The 19,020-nt window shown below is 48.2% G+C and overlaps 1 protein-coding gene across 8 annotated transcripts in view; it reads left to right on the plus strand.

The window, feature by feature from the left end:
• Nucleotides 1–19,020, plus strand: part of LOC113998503 (DAB2 interacting protein) — a 201,300-nt gene that overhangs the window by 59,105 nt on the left and 123,175 nt on the right. For all 8 annotated transcript variants that reach the window (XM_027741265.2, XM_039380290.1, XM_027741260.2 and 5 more), the window contains one exon: nucleotides 18,811–18,914. In XM_027741265.2, the coding sequence (XP_027597066.2) occupies nucleotides 18,811–18,914 (104 nt within the window). Of the gene's footprint in view, nucleotides 1–18,810; nucleotides 18,915–19,020 lie in introns of those variants that run through there.

Here is a 19,020-nt window from a genome sequence, read left to right on the forward strand (position 1 = left end):
CCTGAACTTGTCGTTGCCCTCCCGATTGCTCATTCCTGCACCGCCTGAAAGCTGGCGCCGAATTCCTTCCGTGTGGCCTCAAAACCAGGCATGGACTTCAGGGAAGATCGAGACCCGTGTGTTTTCCTCCTGGAAGGGCCTTTCTCAGCTGATACACATCAGGGGGTTACCACTCAATGTGGAAATAGGGAAATACAGGGCTTGTAGAATTTTGATGCTCTCTGTGACTGCACAGGTTTATGAAATCCTAACATTGGGATGGGTGGTGATGGGAAGGGTGCTGAGCTCGGGTGGTTTCTGCCTCTTGTTGTTGAAGGTTCCACACAGGACAGTCCAGGAGAGCTTTCCAGCTTCTGCAGAAGCTCCTGGAACTGAGGAACGGGCTCATCCACAGCCAAACCTGTGTCTGGTCACAAGGCACCACAAAGATAAATCTGCACTAAAGTCTGGGAAAAATGACAAAACGAGGACACAGCACAGAGAGTTATTGTGCAGACATGGTTTTGCAGCTCATCCCACTCGGCTGAGGTTTTCCTGGTACCTGCCAGCCTGGGAGAAGCAGTTCTTGGCCACCAAAATGTTGTCTGCTGCTCTTCCTCGGGACTGATTTTTGTGCCAGCAAGGAAAGGAGTTTAGTGCAGGATTCTGGACAATCCACATCTGACCTTTTTAACAGTAAACTCGGAGGGAAATTTTTTATCTGCTTAAGACGCATTTCTTATTTTATTTTCTTCCATAGCTTAAAGTGTTAATTCTGCCCATTGAAATGTAATTTTATTGAGCAATATGAGCCAGAGGCAGAATCTTTGCTGCCATCAGAACCCAAATGGTAAATAGGCCCTTTCTCCAATTTGTGGGATGTGCTATAACTCAGTTTGAATGTTGAAAGGAAATGGGCCTCCAGGGGAGTCTGGAGCTCTGTTCATTCAACTTCTAATTAAAGTTTTCCCCTCTCAAATTTCACTTTGTTTTCCGGGGCTTTTGCTCCATGATGATTATTAACATGTGTCCCATGGCCAGGAAATCATTAGACCCTTCCCCAGTGCAGCCTTTCCCAGATCCCTCCTGCTGCAGGTCGGGCTCCTGGAGCTCCGTCTCCTCCAGGCTCGGATGCTCGGGGCGGGCCGGGCCGGGCTGGCCCCGCGGCCGCGCAGGGAGCCGGCGTTTCCTCCAGGACACTTGGATCACGTGTCGCTGTCTGGCGGAGAGGATCCAGTCCAGGATTTCTTCCAGCCTATTCTTCACGTTTCAAGAGCCCAGGCCAAGTCTGGCTTCCTATTCCAACTCCAGCAGGCTTATCTTTTTGGGGGCAGGAATTGTTAGTGCAGTTTATCTTGCTCGCTTCGAGTCGTCCCTCAGCTGAGACATGCACTCGGTGCCGCGTGCTTTTTCTCCCCTCTCTCTCTCTTTTACGTTTTCTCCTTGTTGTTTTCCTTTTTAAATGTGTAAAGTGAAGAGTTCCTCTTCCCCCCTCTCCCTTTCCACTCCCAAGAACCAACCTCCAGGTCATTAAAGCGCTGGAACCGTTTTGCTCCTGTGCCAGAGGGGGAGAGCGAACCTGTGCCTGCATGTGTGTGTGTGTGTAAAATAGATCCAAAAATGTCCATGAACAGCAGGAAAAGTTCGGGGAGACCGTCTTACTACTACCGACTGCTCCGGAGGTCACGACTTCAGAGACAGCGCAGCAGATCCCGCAGCCGGAACAGGCTTAGTCGGGGTAATTGCAACCACAGTTCTCTTTAATTGCCGGGGCGAAGGCAGCCGAGCTGCTGCTCTCGCAGGTAGCTCCGTGTGTAGGGGAGGATGATTTGTCACTGTCCCCGTGCCCTGTGAGCGTGGCGAGCTTTGCACAAGGTCAGTGCTGGGGGGGAGAAGGGGTTGGGTTTTTTAGGAGCTGAGCGCGGGTGCTGGAACTAACCCGGGCTTTTCAATTAACGGCGGCTCAGCTTTTGCAGTTTGTATAATTAAGGGAGCTGCTTTTTGGAGATGTTTGGAGGCCTAATTGATGCTTACAGAGCTTGGAAAATCCTTGATTACGGGATGGTGTCCCTGTGCAAAGATGTATTGCTGGAACTTCTTGTTCTTCACGAGCTGAGTGTCACCAGGGGCGTTGAGGTTGCAAAGCTGAGAACAGTTTAGGGGTAGACTTTCCAAAGAGCCTAAAGATTGTGCTCCCGAGGCATTGCAGAAACCTGTGGGACTTGTAGTCCCAAATCACTTTGCACTTTTAAAAATCCTGCTCTAAAAGGGCCTATTTGTCCTCCCCAGCAGGAGTGGGGTTCACAAGGAGTGTTTCTGCAGGGCACACTCACTCAGGAGCCCATTTCTCCTGCTGGAGGCAGCCACTGACCCAGTTGCATTTTTAAAATAAGCTATTCTGCCTTTCTCTTCTAGTGTGAAATAACTGTTTACTGGTGCTTTTGCCTATCGTTAAAGCAGCCAAAAAGTGGGAGTCTCTGAGTTGTTTTGCTGTTGAACTTTTTCAGGAAGGAGTGGAGAGGGTTCTGTTTGCCCTCCAGGGTGGCAATCCAGGCATATTTATCATGTCTTGAGCTTAATCAGAGCTATTAACTGAAGATAATTAATTTTTTCTTGTTACTGTGTGAATAAAAAGCACAACTGCAACACTGCATCAGGTGTCTGTGCAAATCCAGGCTTGGACTTGTCTCACTGGAGTTAATTCTGATTTACGAAGAGGTTTCAAACTTGACTCTAGCACTGCAAGATTTAGCTGAGTGCCATGTCCTCTTTCCTCTTTTCCTGGCATTCAGGACGTTTTAAAGGGTTTTGAATCATTGCTGAGAAAACAATAGGAAGCTCAATCAGTCCCTGAGCTTCAGCTTTTCCTTTAAGCAGACAGTGGTTTGCTTTCCATGATTTTTTTGGTTGTTTTGCCTGTCACATGGAGTGTTTGTGGAACGTTCACCAGTTCCCTTTCTTCCCTTTCCCCCTTTATTTGTGTGCTGTGCAAACCCAAAATGTTTTACTGTCATTTCAGTTACTCTGACAAACGAAATGTGTTTAGTTTCCTTTGGGTAACCCGGTGTGAACTTAATGTTGCAGTTTGTCAGGAACACAAGGAATGCACGGGCAGATTTGATGGAAATGGGAATCAGCCCGAATGTTCATAAGAAATTGGATTTGGACCAGCTGCAATCTCTTTGCTGTTGATCTCTCCTGGAGTATTTTGTGTTTGTCTCTGGGATTCCTCCCTCTCAGCACCCGCTGAGCTCCTCTTGTCTGTAGATGTGAGAGGGATTTGCAAACTGGATGTGAATTTTCTCCTTGTTTCTGATAAGAGATGCAGGAAGCAGGTTGTGCAGTGGTGGTGTCACCCAGCAGGTCCAGGGCCAGCCTGGAGTCGCTGCCAGCTGGGCAGGGGGGTGGAAGTGCTGGAATACAGCAGCAGGAATACTTTCCTGACAGTTCTGATCCCACTGGAGGATGAATGAGCAGGAGGCTGTAGGGGCCTGGGGGCTGTGGAGAGTGGAGAAATCAGAATGAGGTTCTAGATTTTGGAGTTTGGTTTAACCCTACAAGTCTGGACGAAGGAGGGAGCTGAGGGTCCCCTCCTCAAAGGCTGATCCAGAGCAGGGTTTGCTGTCTCTGGCTGGGATACTCAAAGATCAGAAATCCTTAGTGGGAGGTTGCCATAAATTCAGGAGTGTTGGAGTCACTTCACAGGAATTGGCAGCGCTCTGGTTTGCCACATGTGTGTTTCCCAGACATCCTCTTGGCAATGTTTTGTGCTCTACAGTCTCCAGACCCTTTGCCAAGATCCTCCAGGGCCCAGGTAAGCCTTTGGCTCTGGCTGGAGCAGCAGGGATACCTGGAAGTTGAGCTCTTCTGAGGGGTGTCACTTCAGCAGCTTGGGACAGGGATCCTGCTGTTACACATTTACCAGGGGGAGGAGATCTCTGCTGGCACAGGATCCCCCTCCCCACCTGGAACCATTCCCCGTGCTGATCCATCTGGGATGGGGACTGCCTGGAGCACCCATGAGCCTCAGGTGTGATTCCAGCCTGGCTGCTGGGCCAGTGGTGGGACTCACCTGCTTGCCAGGAGTCAGAGCCCCCCTTGCAGCCCCCTCTGCTTTGTATCCACCAGGCTCTGAATGCACCAGAGTTGGGTATATATGTAACACAAATATATGTTTAAAAACATATCTTTATAAACTGTCCCATCCCACTCTCCCCCCGTGGTGATGCCACCCACCCACACGTGCCCCTCTGACGAGCTCTGCCAGTGCCACTGGTCCTTCCCAGGCAGGGAGGGACGGAGCCCGTCCTGCCCTGGGGGCAGCAGGAACAGTCAGGCTGGGGTTACAGCCTGCACAGCCCTGGGAGGGCTGGGACCTGCTTTGGGAAATGGCTTTTGCTTCCTGAGGTGCAGAGAGAGCCCCTCCCTGAGGAAAGCACTGCTGTGGTGCTTTTAGCTGGGCACAGGGAGCAGAATTTGCATTTTCTGTGCAGGGATCTGAGGGAAGGAGGGGAGAGCTTTGTGTTGGGGCTCCAGATGGAGCCAATCTGCTGTAGCATGGGGAAAAATGTCCAGGACTTTGAGCTGACAGTGACAGCAGCTCTTTCAGTGGTGGTATCCTCTGCTCTAGAGCTCTCTGGGGCTTTGAACACATTCCTCAGGTTCTGCTGTGTTTGCCACTCTGTCCCTTTGGGAGGCCTGGGGCTGGAATATCTGAACAGTGAGACTGATGGGGAGGGCAAATCCGAGCAGAAGAGGAAGGTCTGCTCTCAGGAGGCCGATGGGATCGTGCCTGCAGCACTCTTAAATCATTCTGTTTGATAGTGGATAAACAAGACGGGCTTCACCCCGCTGTTAATCTCTGCTGGAATGATGGTAGTGTCTGAAATCTCCTGGCTCTACTCTCCACAGAGAGTCAGGACACGCTGCAGGTAAACATTAGTTAGTTAAAACAACCCCACCTGCAGAACCCTCAGCCCTTCCCTGGCCCATCTGTTCGCTCCGAGCTGTGTGACTGTGAGGGATGGTGGCAGGAATTGTAATTGCTCCCAGGTGATCCAGCTAATGGAGTGGAAGGTACTTGGGAGGCAGAGAGGGGAGAAGGAAAATTTTCAGTCACAGCAACACCTGTTTCTGGCTGCACTGGGGTCTGTGGGTTTATTCAGGGTGTCCCTGCTGCTCCTCGTGGATCCAAGGAAGGAATGGGGGTCAGTGGTAAGTGTTCTGTAAATGCCATTTGCTGACAGAAGCTGCTCAGGGGTGCTCCATTCACAGCCCCAAATCTGAGCCAAATGCAGCTTTGGCTTCAGGGCTTTCTTGTGTAAAACTCTGCAGGCAATCACTTGGCATCAAAGCTCTGAGAACGTGAAAACATTCCGAGTTCCTGATCTTGAAGGTTTGGTGTTCCTGATACTCCTGCCTCTGTCAGCCTCGGACATAAATGTCTTGCTCTGAGTTCTGTTTATCACAGATGCTTTTCAAGGTGTTCTGTGAAAAGGATTTTTATTAAACAGGCTTTCTTCTCCCTTTCCTTTGATGGCTGCTGTGAAGAGAAAACTCACTGATCTTCAGCAAAGCCCAGAATTTCAGTGCTCCAAACGCTGAGCTGGGAGGCCGAGGTCAGACTGGGTTTATTCTCAGCTATTCAGATGCACATCTGTTGAAAACAGCTGGAATTTAGTCTTTCTCTCTCTTTTTGATGAAATGAAAACCTTTTAAGTGATAAATGAGAGATCAGTTTATACCCCAATAGTCAATACCTTGGAGGTTCAGGCCCTCGCTTGGGAAATTGGCCCAGCGTGTCCCAGAGTGACACAACAACTGAGGAGGTTTGATTGGATTTAAAGCCAACTGAAATTGCACTCACTCCTCACTAATCTTTCCTAGCTGAAAACCTGGTTTGCAGCACGTTAACAAAAAGTGACGTTGGACAAGGAATGCCATGTGGAATTGCTCCCTTTCCACCTCTGCAGGACTTTGTTTTTCATTTAAGGGCTGGGAGCAGGCAAGCGAAGAGCCCTGTAATAAACATTAGCAATAGTTTGTTGGTTTGTTTTTTTTTTTCCAAGGGTGGTGTCTTTTAAATGTCAGGAAAAGGAGACCTTCCTGCTTTGCACTTTTTAATGACCATTGCTCTTGTTTTTCACGTCTCTTTTGTGGCATTTTCTGTTTCACCACAGAACTTGGGCAGTTTTTCATTGAAATTTTACCAGCGTGGCTGACAGATGCCCATAGAAAAGATATGCAAAATGTTTTAAGCTGTGCTGTTTATAGGGAATGTTCACTGGCAGCTGTGCTATTTTTAGCACCAGTGCTCCAGCTGAGACTTTGCTGTGTTTGTTCAATGCTTCATTGTCTAGTAAAAATCGAGACTAAAATTTAATGACTTGGGAAGCGGTGCGTGATGGAGGAGTTCTGGAATTGTTTTGATGTTAAACAATGCTTAAATCTCAGTATCCCTTTAATAAGCAAAAGTTTAGGGTGAATTTATCGGAGGCAAATGTTCAACTGACCCTTCAGCAGGAGCGAGGTGGGAGCAGAGCCTGGGCTGCCTCTGCCCTTGGGGATGCCACCCTGACCTGCAGCACCTCCTCCAGAGATGGGTCAGAAATGCAGGAACATTCTGTGAAAATCTGTCAATTCCTACCAGATTAAAAATGAATCAAGTTTTAAAACTCCCCCTGGGAAACACCAGTGTGAATCAAAGAGGGGCACTGGCCCTTCTGGTGTTTGCATGGGGAGCTGCAAACGCACCGAGGTGACAGACATCCCCTCCCATCTTGCTGGCTGCTTTTTAGGATTTGGGGGACCAGGCAATTCATTTGCTGAGGTAACACCCTACAGATGATTTACTGTTCACCTGTTCTCCTCCCAACAATATCCCGTGTTTGGAGAGCTTTGCATTTCCCTCCTTTGGTGTTCGTGTCTCGTAACTTCTGTCCAGTTTGAAGCAGCACAGTGCAGAGGAGGGGATTTGAGACTTGCTGGCTGTGGAGTTTTGATAGTGAGGCATGAAAGGAGCAGGGGAAGGAAGGGAAGGGAGAGAAAGAACTGTGGGGAGTAACTTGGGATGTGGGCACAGCTCCTGCAGGGCCGTGGCTCGGCATCAGCCACGTGTGGGGGCTGAGGCAGGGGCAGCTCTGCAGGTCAGGTAAACACCTTGAAAAGAAGCAGATTTGACCAAAGAACCCGGAATTTGATGAAATTGGGCAACTGGAAGTGTTGTACCTGTCTGCTGGTGCTGTTAGTGTGGGCTGGGTGTCCATTGTGGAATGGAACATCTTTGGAATGTCTTCATGCACAACCAAAGCACTGCCTGGGAACAGTTGTTTGATTTTCTTTATCAGGTTCCTAAGAACTGCAAATACTTGGTGGACTTGAAAGAAGCTGTAGTTTGATGCTTTCATATTTACCCAGTGGGGTGTCCAGGGATAACCTGCAGGAAAAGCCAAACTCCAGTGTCTCCACACTGTTCTCTGAGATTTCCTTTTGCCCCAAAGTAGGAAATACTCAGGAGTTTTGGCTCTCGTGTTCTTTCTCTATAATCATAACCACAGTCCTGTACCTGAATGTCCCATGGTCCAGGCAGATGCACCTCTCAGAGGGAACTAAATATAGCAACAGCCTCAATAACGTGGTGGGAATTGTCAGTACTGCTGGGCTTGGGACATCACTGTCCAAGGAACAGCTCATTTAATGCCAGGACAGAACTCTGGATATTGTACCAGCAGCTTCCAGACAACCTGAAGATTGACTGTTGTCTCTTTTTGCTCATCTTTTCCTTTATCTCTGTTTTCAGTCCTTTCCTCCCTTTCCCCTCACGGTGTTGCTAAGAGGGGCTGGTTACTCTGAAAGGAAATAAGTAGCAGATTTGCTCTCAAGTAATGCAGAGCGAGGTTTTATCTACAAGCCATAGGTAATAAATGAGAACGAGGTTAAAAACCCTGGTCTGAGTCCAAACTGGAATTGCTTCCAAAAGCTTGCTTAGAGGGGTTTCAGCAGACTTTTCATGATCACTCATGTATTAGAGTAAGTTTGTCTCCTTACAGCTGTGGCAGTCCAAACAATTTAGACACAGAACTGCCTTTTAAAGCTTTTAAACCTATATTTCCCTTGGAGGTCTTCTGGTGTGCCACTAATCCCCTAAGTTATTGCTCTGAAGGCACTCTATAATCCTTTAATTCACTCTGCTCTCAATGGAGATGGGAACGAGCTGGGTCAGGGAACGTTCTCATTTGGGCATTATCACTTTTGCTTTTTTCAATTCAGCCACTAGTGAGGGTAGTTTGCTTTCCTTTTAAACACTCCAGGGAATATTTCAGTGTAAATACTAATTGCTTGTGTGTCTGTGTATCTGCTCATTTAAAAAGGTGCACAACCCCCAGAACTTCCTCACTTGTGTCCCTGGTTTGTGCAGCCTCGGGGTCAGGCTTTTAAACCTCAGGCCCCTTTGGAAATCCTGTAAAAATTGAGGGCTTTTGGAGAACTGTGAATTCATATCCCTGTAGAGCTGGTGAGGGTCGAGGAACAGGGTCAGTCACAGGTCATTTCTGGAAGCCTCTTTCCCCCAGACCTGCAGGAGGCAGAGATTCTAATGGATGTTTCTTTGGTGGTGCTGAAGGTGAAGCTTCGTGGTGATGAGCAGTGCCAGACACGTGTTCTGCTGCTTTTAATGAGCAGAAATACTCTAAAAGGCTGTCTAGAGCAACACATGGTCTGAATTTGGAAGGTTTGTCCTGCCCATTGCTTTTTTCCTTGTGTGAGGGGCGTGTTTTCATTGTAGGTTTGGTTTTGAGAGCCAGGCTGGGACCCTGAGCTGCTCTTGGAGGTTCATTTTTGAGTCCTGGCCTCTCATCATCGCTTCAAAAGTTTGCTTTAACTGAGCATTGAAGCATTCAATTGGAGGAAAAACATGCCCTGCAATTGTGTGGACTTTGAGAACACTGACAGGAGTAAAGAGGGCCAAAGTTTTGCTTCATTAACATTTGCACTGAAAGAGGAATCCTCAGATGCTGAGCAGTTAATGTTTCCTTTTGAAGAAACCAATTCATTTGAAGTGCAAGTTTCTTTTGTACATTATGTGCTCACATTTTTGATTTCTTGCAGCACTTCTGCATCACTGAATTTCTTTTAGAGTCAGAAATCAAGCCTGGGCTTGTTCTGAAGTACCCAAATGTGGTAATAGGTGGACTGGTGTAAAATTCGGCATCTGGAGTTAAATTATAGGATGCTTCTTAAGCTTCTTGGTTACTATAGGAACAAGTAATAGTCATCCTTCATGATTAAGCAGTGTCCATGGTAACCAAATGGGCAAGTTTTAAATGAAAGATATTTTCCCTTTACATTTTTAGCAGTCAAAGGTTACCAATTATTACCTTTATCCCCTTAGACGAGAACACATTTTGGTCGGGCTGGGGCGTGTTTGAAGTGAGAACAGTTGGTGTTCATTTACATAACTTCACTTCCAGGACCAGCTGGATTTTGGGTGAATACCAAACTCAAATTTCAGAGAATGAAGGTGAAGGCAGGGTGAGTGTTGGCCACTAAATTGCTGAATTGTTCTGCAGTGCTGCTGTTCAGCTGCCAATTTGCTCCTCGGAGTGACTGCAGGGAGGAATCCATAGGTTTGTCTGGCATGTTCTTTAGGATGGAAAATGCAAATGTCAGTGCTGGTGTAGGTAAGAACATCCTCCTGCTCTCTCCCACTTCTAAGACAGGATGGGAAGTGACAACAAAGCTGCTTTTTAATGGTTTTTGTCTCTGCTTGGCTCTGGTTCTTTGCTTGAGAACTGAGTGTGTGTGTGCAGCTCCACCTGTGTGTTTGCAGAGCAGGTTTCTGTGAGAGGAGCAGAAACACCCACCCCCAAAGGAAATAGGAGTATCAGTCACAATAAATTAGGATGTACATTCCACAAGTTGTAATTGTGATGCAATTCCTGGGGGAAGGAAGGTGTCTGAGGAGCAGCAGTGAGGAAGGAGGGACTCCCAGCAGTATTTTGGGCACACAGGCACGGGGCCTGTTGCCTGCTGTACCTGGCACCCCTGCCTGGGCACAACATCCTGGCAGACACCTCCAGAAAATAATCCCAGTGGCAAGGAGGGGACACTCATTTGATAAGCATTATCTTTATCTAATGCATATCAGAGTGAAGGAGGCTTGTTTGTGTTTGGTAGGGGAGCTCTAAGGCCTCCTGTGTAAATGTTTGGAAAGCCAGAAGAAGCCCTCCCAGCTATCCCCAACCCCATCCCCAACCCCATCCCTAATCCTACCCCTCAGTAACTGCAGCTGGAGGAGGAGCAGTGGTTACAGACTCTCCTGGCACTGTATCATCAGAACAGATACTATATTTTGCTGCCATCCAGTTAGTTAAGATCCAGTATTCTTCCATGTTTCCAGTGAAACTGTATCCTAAATAGCCAGTGTTAAATCCCAACCTTCTGCTTCCCTGAGTAGTATTGAAGTTCCCTGGATGTTAAGGCAGTGTGGGTTGGGTGAATTGGCCCTGGGCATTAGGGCTCTGGAGGCTGATGGAAGAGCCACATGTACCAAGAGAAATTCCAGCCTTAATGTTTGGTCTGTTATGCAGATGGATGTGAACAGGGATACGTGTGTGACCCCATTTATCTCTCTAATGAAGTGCCATCAATGGAACATCTGTTTCTTTGCTGGAGAAGATGAAACCTCTGATGAATCATGCTTATAAATTAAGTATTTATTTATTTAATTTGCATTTTGCCAGCACGGACCTGTTCCAACAGCCACTGTGCCTGGCTGGAAAAATGGGCTGGGAATTAAACTGGGTGACGTTTTCATTAATACTGAGGGTGTTTACACCTGAAATAAATTGTTCTGGCCTGGTTGGTGGCTCACCTGGCCAGGTGAGCTGTTAGGAAAGCCCCAAACCTCATGGCAGGGACAAAGCCAGGCCCTGTGGATGAAGTGCTGTGGAAGGCAGCGTGGTGACAGTGCAGGATCTGTGCAGGAAGGCTCAGCAGGATGGATGAGCCTTATTTAAATCTCCCCAGAGCTGACTCCTTGTTCTCCACACTCCACATTGCTCGTCTTGATCATCACATGGCAGGAAGCTCATGTTCCACTTCACTTTATCCTCCTTTCCAGTTTAACCAGGGTATTGGCAGTGCCACAATCTGGCCCCCAACCACGTTAGAATTTCAGTTTCTTCCTCCTTTTTGAAGTCTGAGCTTGATTTCAATTTTACCCTGGAGAAAAGGCTCCTCATGATATGCCTGTAGCAAAAGAGGAATTTGTTGTGCATCTCTCATACCAGAGAAAGATAAATATCATACATATTTTATTTCAGAGACTGATAAATAAAGAATAAAAAACCCAAATATATATATATAAATATTTAGTTAAAAAATACCAGGCAGTAAAAAGGAGTTTGTAATAAAGGCTGCTCGATCAGCAGAATTTGCTATTTATTTTTAGAGAGGGAGGGTCATTTTCTGGATGCCTTAAGTTCCCTCCCTGGCACCAGGTCTGGGACCTGCAGCTGTGCCTTTTGTCCATTGGTCTGATCTGTTCTTCAGTCCGAGAAGTTGCTGTGGGTGTTTTCAGACTCCTCATGTAGAGAATTATCTCAGCTTTCCTTCATAATTTGTGCTATTCTCTCCTTTCCTTTTTTTTTTTTTTTCCCTTTGAGAATAGTTTTTCCTTGGCAGCTCTGCTTGAGCTGTCTCCTCAGGGAAGGAATATTCCCCAGGGATTTCTCTGGGGCAGGACTTGCCCCCGGGTGTGTCAGCAAGAGCAGGGGCAGCTCCTGGCCGGGGCACCCCAGGGGTGCTGTGCCCTGGCAGAGGGTGTGAGTGCAGGAATGGGTCTCCACAGCAGGGAAAGAGCAGGGAAAGTCCTCTTAACTATGGATAAACCAGATAAACCACTGCAGGGAGAAACCCCAGCACCGTGTCCGGGCAGGAGCTGGGGCGGTGCTGGGTGTGCTCGGCAGCCAAGGGCCTCCAGCTCCATCTAGTGAGGCAGCGGGATTGCTGCTGTGCCACAGCCCCAAACCCGCGGCTGGGAGAGGACAGGAACACCTTATTCCCCATTTGGGAGGTGGAAATCCCACCTGAGCTTTCCAGGAGAGAAGGGGCTGCGACACTGGGCAGGCAGAGCCCTCAGGAAGGCAAGAGGAGAGGGCAGAAAGTGCCTTTGCTGCCTGCACACCTCAGCTTCTGCTGGGGGAAGAGTCCCCTCAGTGGGTAATATTGGAGAAAATAGAGGAATAGATACATATCAAGTGCTCAGAAAAATAGCAGAGCTTTTTTCAGTGCTGTATTCAAGAGCCATTAATAGCACTTGTTCAGGAGCAGGATGAGGAATATTAAATCCACGATATCCGGGAGCCTGACACGGAGCTGATGGGAGATCCATTAAAGTGCACAGTGCACACTGCCAAAGGTCACTGTCACTTCAAATCACTCTTTAACAAAGAAAAAGCTCTTCTTCCCCAAGTTCTTAGTCCCACTTTGTGAGAAGATGCTCATAAATTTTAGCTGAGGGAACCGATGTGGTCTGATACCTTCCGGGAGTTGTTTGTTGTTGTTTTGCCACCACTTTTAAAAGGACTCTGAGTTCACACAACTGTCCCAGCCCTGCTCCTGGAGCTGCAGAGGGCTGGGTGGCTCTGAGTGGTGCTTCACGTGCCCTTTAGTGCTTTTAGGCAGGGACACAGCTGAGTCAGAGATGGCATCCTGCCCACCACGCTGAACGTGGAGGGTTTGTGACTCTGGAGTCAAAGGCAGTGGGAAGAACTGGGTCTGTTTGGTGCAGCCACTGTGGAGAACATCAGCTACAGGCATACAACCAATTGTTTAATTCCAGGTATTTTATGCCAGAGTGTAGCACAGAAGGCAAGTAATGACCCCAATTTATATTTGTTGTTGTTCTCTGTGTAAATGGTCAGATAAGGGAGAGGTTCTTTTACAAGCTGTAGTTCTGTAAACAGTGTCCTTAATTGTCTGGGAAGGTCGTGAGAGCATGAGAAAATGTGAAACTATTTCTGCTTAGAGCATGAAATGAGTGGGGAGGGAATCAATGATTCTGACATGGAAGAGTTGTGGGTACAGCCAGTGGGATTGCTGGGCTTTGTGGAAGTGTGTTTGAGCCAGAGATTCTGAGATGCAAAAAGAAATAATTTTATTCTGAAATAAAAAGTGGTGGTGGCACAGCTTTCCTTAACCTGGGGAACACCCTCCCTGTGTTCATTGGCTTTGCTTTCAGATGAGTCTGCTGGTTCAGAGGGCACCATTCCCGGCCTTAGACTTTTGCTTCGTGACCATTTTCATTTAAAAGTCTATTTTACTGCCTGATAAAGGTTTGGCTTTTAGTAATTTTGTGTGGCATAATGGTGATATCATTGCTGTAAGGGACCAAGTGGAATTCGCTGCAGGATCAGCATTGGGGATATGTTCCAATAAACAGTTCTCCAGGTAACTGAACCACAAAGGTGGCCTTGCAGGTGAATTCCTGGTCCAGCTGCTGGGAGCAGGAAGGGTTTTCATCATCCCTCTGAGCTTCTTAACTGCTCTTATTCCACTAGAAATCAGACATTTTTGCATCTCCACTTCCCACAGCTCTTCAAGCCTCACGAAGAGGAAAGTTGGCTCAGCTCAGCATTTATTACTTTCTGTTGTCTGTTCCACTTTTAAAAAGTGCCTCTATTCCAACAGCAGCTTCTAAATCCCCCTTTGGATTCAGATGAAATTCCATCTTTCCTCCTGGCCTCATGTGGCCACCTAGAGCTGTCTGAAATGTTGATTTTTCTGTAGCCTCTCTTGAGGATCCGGAGTCACTCAGACACTACAATCTGTGTTCTCCAGGGATTGTTCTTAATTTGTAAGTGCTACGTGAGCCTTGTTAAATCACTGTCACCGCACCTCCTCCTCCCCTCTGCCGAGTTTGTAATAAGGAGTTATTAGATAATGCAGAAATTAGGGGAATAGCACCTAAATTCATTAAGCAATAAAATTAATTCACGGGCTGTAATTGGATGAGCAGGAGACCGGTAATTCCTGTTCCCTTTGGTTTCACAGAAACTCCACCCCGGTGAGCGCTGGGGCAGCCGGAGGTGCCGGGCAGTGCCCGGCGGGGCAGGGCAGGGCAGGGCAGGGAGGAGCTCAGCTCCGCTGGATCTCTGGAGCCAGCCTGACCTCTGCAGGGCTGCCCGCGGGACCTTTGCACCGGCCTTTGCTTCTGATGGACTCTTAGTTTTCTGCGTTCCCTCCGGATGAGCCGGTGAAGGTTTATTGCCCTCCAGAGTCTCCTTTCTCAGCGCGTCCCGGAGCAGGACCCTGCCCTCCTGCCGTGTGTCCCGGTGCCGCTGCCTGCTCTGGCATTCCAGTCATACTTCCCTCTCTCTCTGCCTCCCATGAAGTCACCACCTCTCCTTCTCCCGCTCCTGGCTGGCTCCGAGTGCCATGGCATGAGCGCTGCTCGCCAGCACAGCTTCCTTCTGGTGAGTGCAGGGAGATGATTTCTCCTCCCGACTTCTCCCTCAGGTTGTCCCTCCCTTTCTGGTTTGGAGCTGGAGCAGTTTCAGATCGGGAAGTCCACTCGCTGGGAAGTGCCTGCTTGTTAGTTATTCCTTCCAGCTGCTTCTCTTTGCTTTTGTTCTTGCCGTCTCTCCCACTGGCTCATCCCTGGAATTGTGTGTGAGAGATGAACAAACAGGAGTTAATGGATTTCATTCCCAGTAATGAGAGTGAAATCCCGGTGATCTCTTGGACTAGCTGGGATTCACAGGAGCAGGTAATGCAAATGTAGAAACACCTCACTTGCAAAGTGCAAAGTAAACAGTGTTAATATTAGTTTGTGTGTTTGTTACACGTAACAACTGGCTCTGGAGCAGTGTCTGAGAAGGTGAATCAAAGGCACTGATGGTGGGTGGGTTAACCAGGAGTTTGGGTGCCAGGGGCTCCTCACAGCCTGTTCTGCTGCTGTCCTGAAGCCTTGGGGGGATCCCTGTGCTGCTCTGTAATGATTCCACAGCATGAAAAACAGGGAGGAAAGATTAATTATCCTGCCAGTTCCAACACCTCAAATTAGTCAACAAATCAAAAGTGTTTATTACTGTACAGAAACAGTTTCAGAAATACTCATAAGCCCCGGGTCCTAAATTAATGTGCAGTGTTTGCAGGGCTGTGTATCCTGTTGGATAAGTGGGATACCTTCAACTCTGGCTACTTAAAAAAGCTCCTGGTGCCTGCACAGCAAACACTGGGCTGGCCCAGCCATGTGGGATAACCTGGAAGAGGCTTCAGGGGATTGATAATTTCCAGGAAGTTTCTCTTTGAAGATCTTATTCTGCACTGGGGGAAAACGCAAACCATTTGCAGCCTCCTGTAAATATTTGGGAAAGCAGGAAGCCCTGGTGGTTGTTTCTTCTTGCTCCTGTGTTGTATGATGTGGATGAGCCCAGAACAGCCCCGGGCTGTGCAGACACTGAACCTGCTGCTTATGGGGACATTTAGGACATATTCCTGGAAAAGAATTGGGAGAGCCCACAGGAGCACAGTTCTGCAGCAGGGAGGGTGAGAGTAAAGCGTGAGTAGAAATGCCAAGTGATCCTTGGGGAAGTTCAGAGAAGCAGGGAAAATACCAGTAACAATGAGGAGAAGATTAGACAAGGAATAAAGAATCTCCATCAGAATTGACTCAGTCCTCCTCAGAGTCACTTCTGAACCTTTCCCAGTCCAATTTTGAGGTTTTTAAGAGCTTCTAAAGGGCCAGGTGACATACTTAGGTGGGCCTGCTTGGTTCAGCTGTCCAGCATTAATTAGGAAACTTCTTACTGCTCATCTGCATATCCCAGCCTTTATTTGGGTGTTCTGTTGTGGGCTGGTGGAAACGGTGGAGAACTGGAAACCATCCCTTGCCAGGGGCATCCCTGTCTGCACATTGGCACCTCTGGCTTTCCTCACCGCACCCAAGGAATCTGTTTTCAGAGCCAGTGTTCCTGCACTCTAATCCTCCTTTACCAGACTGTTACTGCAGTGATTTTCAGGCCTCTGGCTCATAAAAGAAAGATTTGGAGGTCTTAAGTTTGTATCAGGTGGAGGGCTTTGGGAGGACAGATTGTGTTCTGAGATACCGTGTGTCTGTGTCTGCTGATGCTGAGCGGAGGAATGGGCGTGTGCAGGTGTAATCCTGGAATTTTGGGAGCTTACAGAGAAATTCCCTATCTAGTGAGGGTGTTGTCTGATAAAACTAAGAGCTTCTGGGAATGTCATTCCCTGCTGCCTGCTGTGGTACTGTTCCTCCTCATGGAATCCTTTCTCTTGGGATACAAACGGATGGCAGACATTCCTTAAGGAAACCTTGCAGTGTTCCCATGGAATGGTTGAGGTTTTTATCAAATGTGAAGCATTAAAATATCAAGAGTCTGTAACTGAGGTCAGGGCAGGACCTTGGCCACAAAACCTGTCCAGCCAGAGAGGAGGAAGAAGTGTTAAATATGAAGAAAAAGCTGAAGTCAGACACTGAATCTGATCTCTTACAGTTTGCTTGCAGAAGTGGGCAAATTTGTCAGAAATGGCAGAAAATAAGTCTGGAAAGAACTCCAGGAAATGTCTGGTATCCATGTGACCCAGGAGAGGGGAGGGAAGGGAGCTTGTTGTACCTGAACCTCTGTCTCAGAATAATCAGTCCCAGGGTGTAACTGTCCGTGGCAAGAGAGGACTGTTCCCATGGCTAACCTAAATCTCTTCTGCTGTAAATTAAGACATTTCTTTGTCAGCCTCCAGTGACTCCAGAGAGTTTTTATTATTGCCTTTCAGCACCCGTTTATGTGACCACTGGCCGTGGGCTCGCTGTGACAGCAGGGCAGGGTGACCCTGAGGCTGAGCTTCCAGCCCTGAAGAAGTGAAAAGGGCAGTTAAACCTTTCTATATTCATCCTGTTCCCTGTGTAAAACTGTTCTGCTGTACATTCCTGGTGGTTAGGAGTTACTAATTTACCTGTAAGCTATTTTTATTAACCTTTAAAACAAACAGCTCCCCTCACACTCCCCCCAAAACACCCACACCCAACCCTCCTTCTGGTTATTTCTGGTGCCTTACAGAGGGTTTTGTAACGTGTCTCTCCTGCAGTGAAACCCACAGTGCTCAAATGAAGCTAAAAGGGAGATTTGACTCCAAACATTTTATGAACCACGAGTTTAACACTCAGAGGAGGCTTTAGGTCCTAACCCAGCTCTGTGTTTTGGTCTGAGGTGTTTGCTGGCTCTGTTGGGTTTGTTTTAATGGTGAAGTAAGAGGTTAAGAGAACAGTTTGTGACTTCAGTGCCATCAGCCCTGGGTACAGAGCAGCCCTGGGCCATGGCACACTCTCCCTTTCCCTGGAGAGCTCTGACCTCTGTGGCTGGGAGAGGAATCACATCGAGGGGATCACCCGGAGTGAGACAGTTGTGCCCTGGCTCTGGCCGAGCCCTGAGGGGCTGTGACACCCTTGCAGTGCTTTCCCTCAGTGCTGGGCAGTGTTTGGGTGGGGAGCACAGCTCGGTGCCTCTGGGGAAAGCCCTTTCTTGTCTCTGCCTTTCACGTCATCCCAGTTCCTGTTTCCCAGCCAGGTATGAGAATTGCTTTAAACAAATGGTGATTTTTTTTCTGGCCATTAAGAAAATGCAAAGCAGCTTCTCCAGTTGCCTTGTCATCTCGAGCTCACTTTCAAAATGCTGCAATCAAGCAGTTTTTTATGACAGCCCGAAACAAAAGGAGGCTCAAAGGAATGGGGTGGGAGCCTGAATGTGAGAGGAGATGACACCAAAGGACTTTGTGGCCTCCTCGACATTCAAAGTGCAGAGGAAGTGGCTGAGGCACTAGAAGGCTCAGCTGGAGGTTGGGAAAGCAGGGAACTGCTGGGTTTGGCTGTCTGGGATTCATCCAGGTAACGTGGCAACCAAGGAAGATGTGACTGAGCCAGCACCTCACCCCGTCCGGGGCTGGAATGTCACAGCCTGCTCTTTTGGAATAAGTTAAGAGACATCTCAGGAACTGCTGGCTGGAATTGCCAGTGCTGGTTGCTTCCTGCAGATCCCAGGTGCTGGCAGGCTTTGGTGAGGGCAGAACCCTGCTGAGGGACCAACCTCCATGGAAATGCTTGGCTAAGGAGGACTCTGGAATGCTTTGGGAAATCAATCTGTTTTTCTGAGTTCCACGGTGCTTTCCAGGGGGGTTTGTGAACTGAGGAAACACCACCTCATGATGCTGTGGCTGACTTGTCCTATCAACTTTCTAAATATCTTCTTCTCCTCAGTGTTGGGCATATTTATTAATTTTGCCTTTTCAGCCCCCTCCCTTCCTCGCTCCCGGGGAAGGAGGTGAGTATTCCTATCCTCATTTTATACTCTAGCAAATGCAGGATTTAGTAATTTTTTCCTAGTTCCAAAGCAAACTGCTGGAGGAATGAGAGAGGTAACTTAAGCATCCTGTGCCTCTAACCCCATTAGCAGCTTCCCTGAGGAGGATCAAATCCACAAGTGCACGGATCTGTACTTTGCATATAATTCCTGCTCAGCTCAATGCAGTTTCTGTTTACTCATCTGCAGACTGGAAATAATGATAATGCCAACCTGTCAGGCATTATCTGAAGCTTACAGTTGTATAAAAAATGCTAATAGTTGAAGGTGAAAGTCTTGCTGATGGAACATTGCTCCAGGCAGAAACGGGAGCGGATCCTCGGGGTCGCCGTGTTGGCTCGTTTGCGAGGGCACCTCAAAGGGAGATGAGCCACGTTTTGTGGGGCCTGCTGGCATTGCTGGGCTGCTCCTGTGTTGCTGGGTTTGTGACTGTCCTTGTTCTGTGTTCCCTCCCCAGAGTCCCCCCCGGAGAGGTGCGGGCAGAGGCGCAGTATGCCCAGCGGGATCCCGGACAAGAACCCCACCATGGAACCCGCGGCCACGACGCCCTTCCGGGTCACGGTCAGTGCCACAGGACCTTAATGAGTGTTACAGGACCTTAATGAGTGTTACAGGACCCTAATGAGTGCTACAGGATCTTAGAGAGTGGTACAGGATCCCAATGAGT

This window comes from Pipra filicauda, unplaced genomic scaffold (assembly GCF_003945595.2).
Source record: "Pipra filicauda isolate LSUMZ 115617 unplaced genomic scaffold, ASM394559v2 scaffold100_size2392355_pilon, whole genome shotgun sequence".
Lineage (NCBI taxonomy): Eukaryota > Metazoa > Chordata > Aves > Passeriformes > Pipridae > Pipra > Pipra filicauda.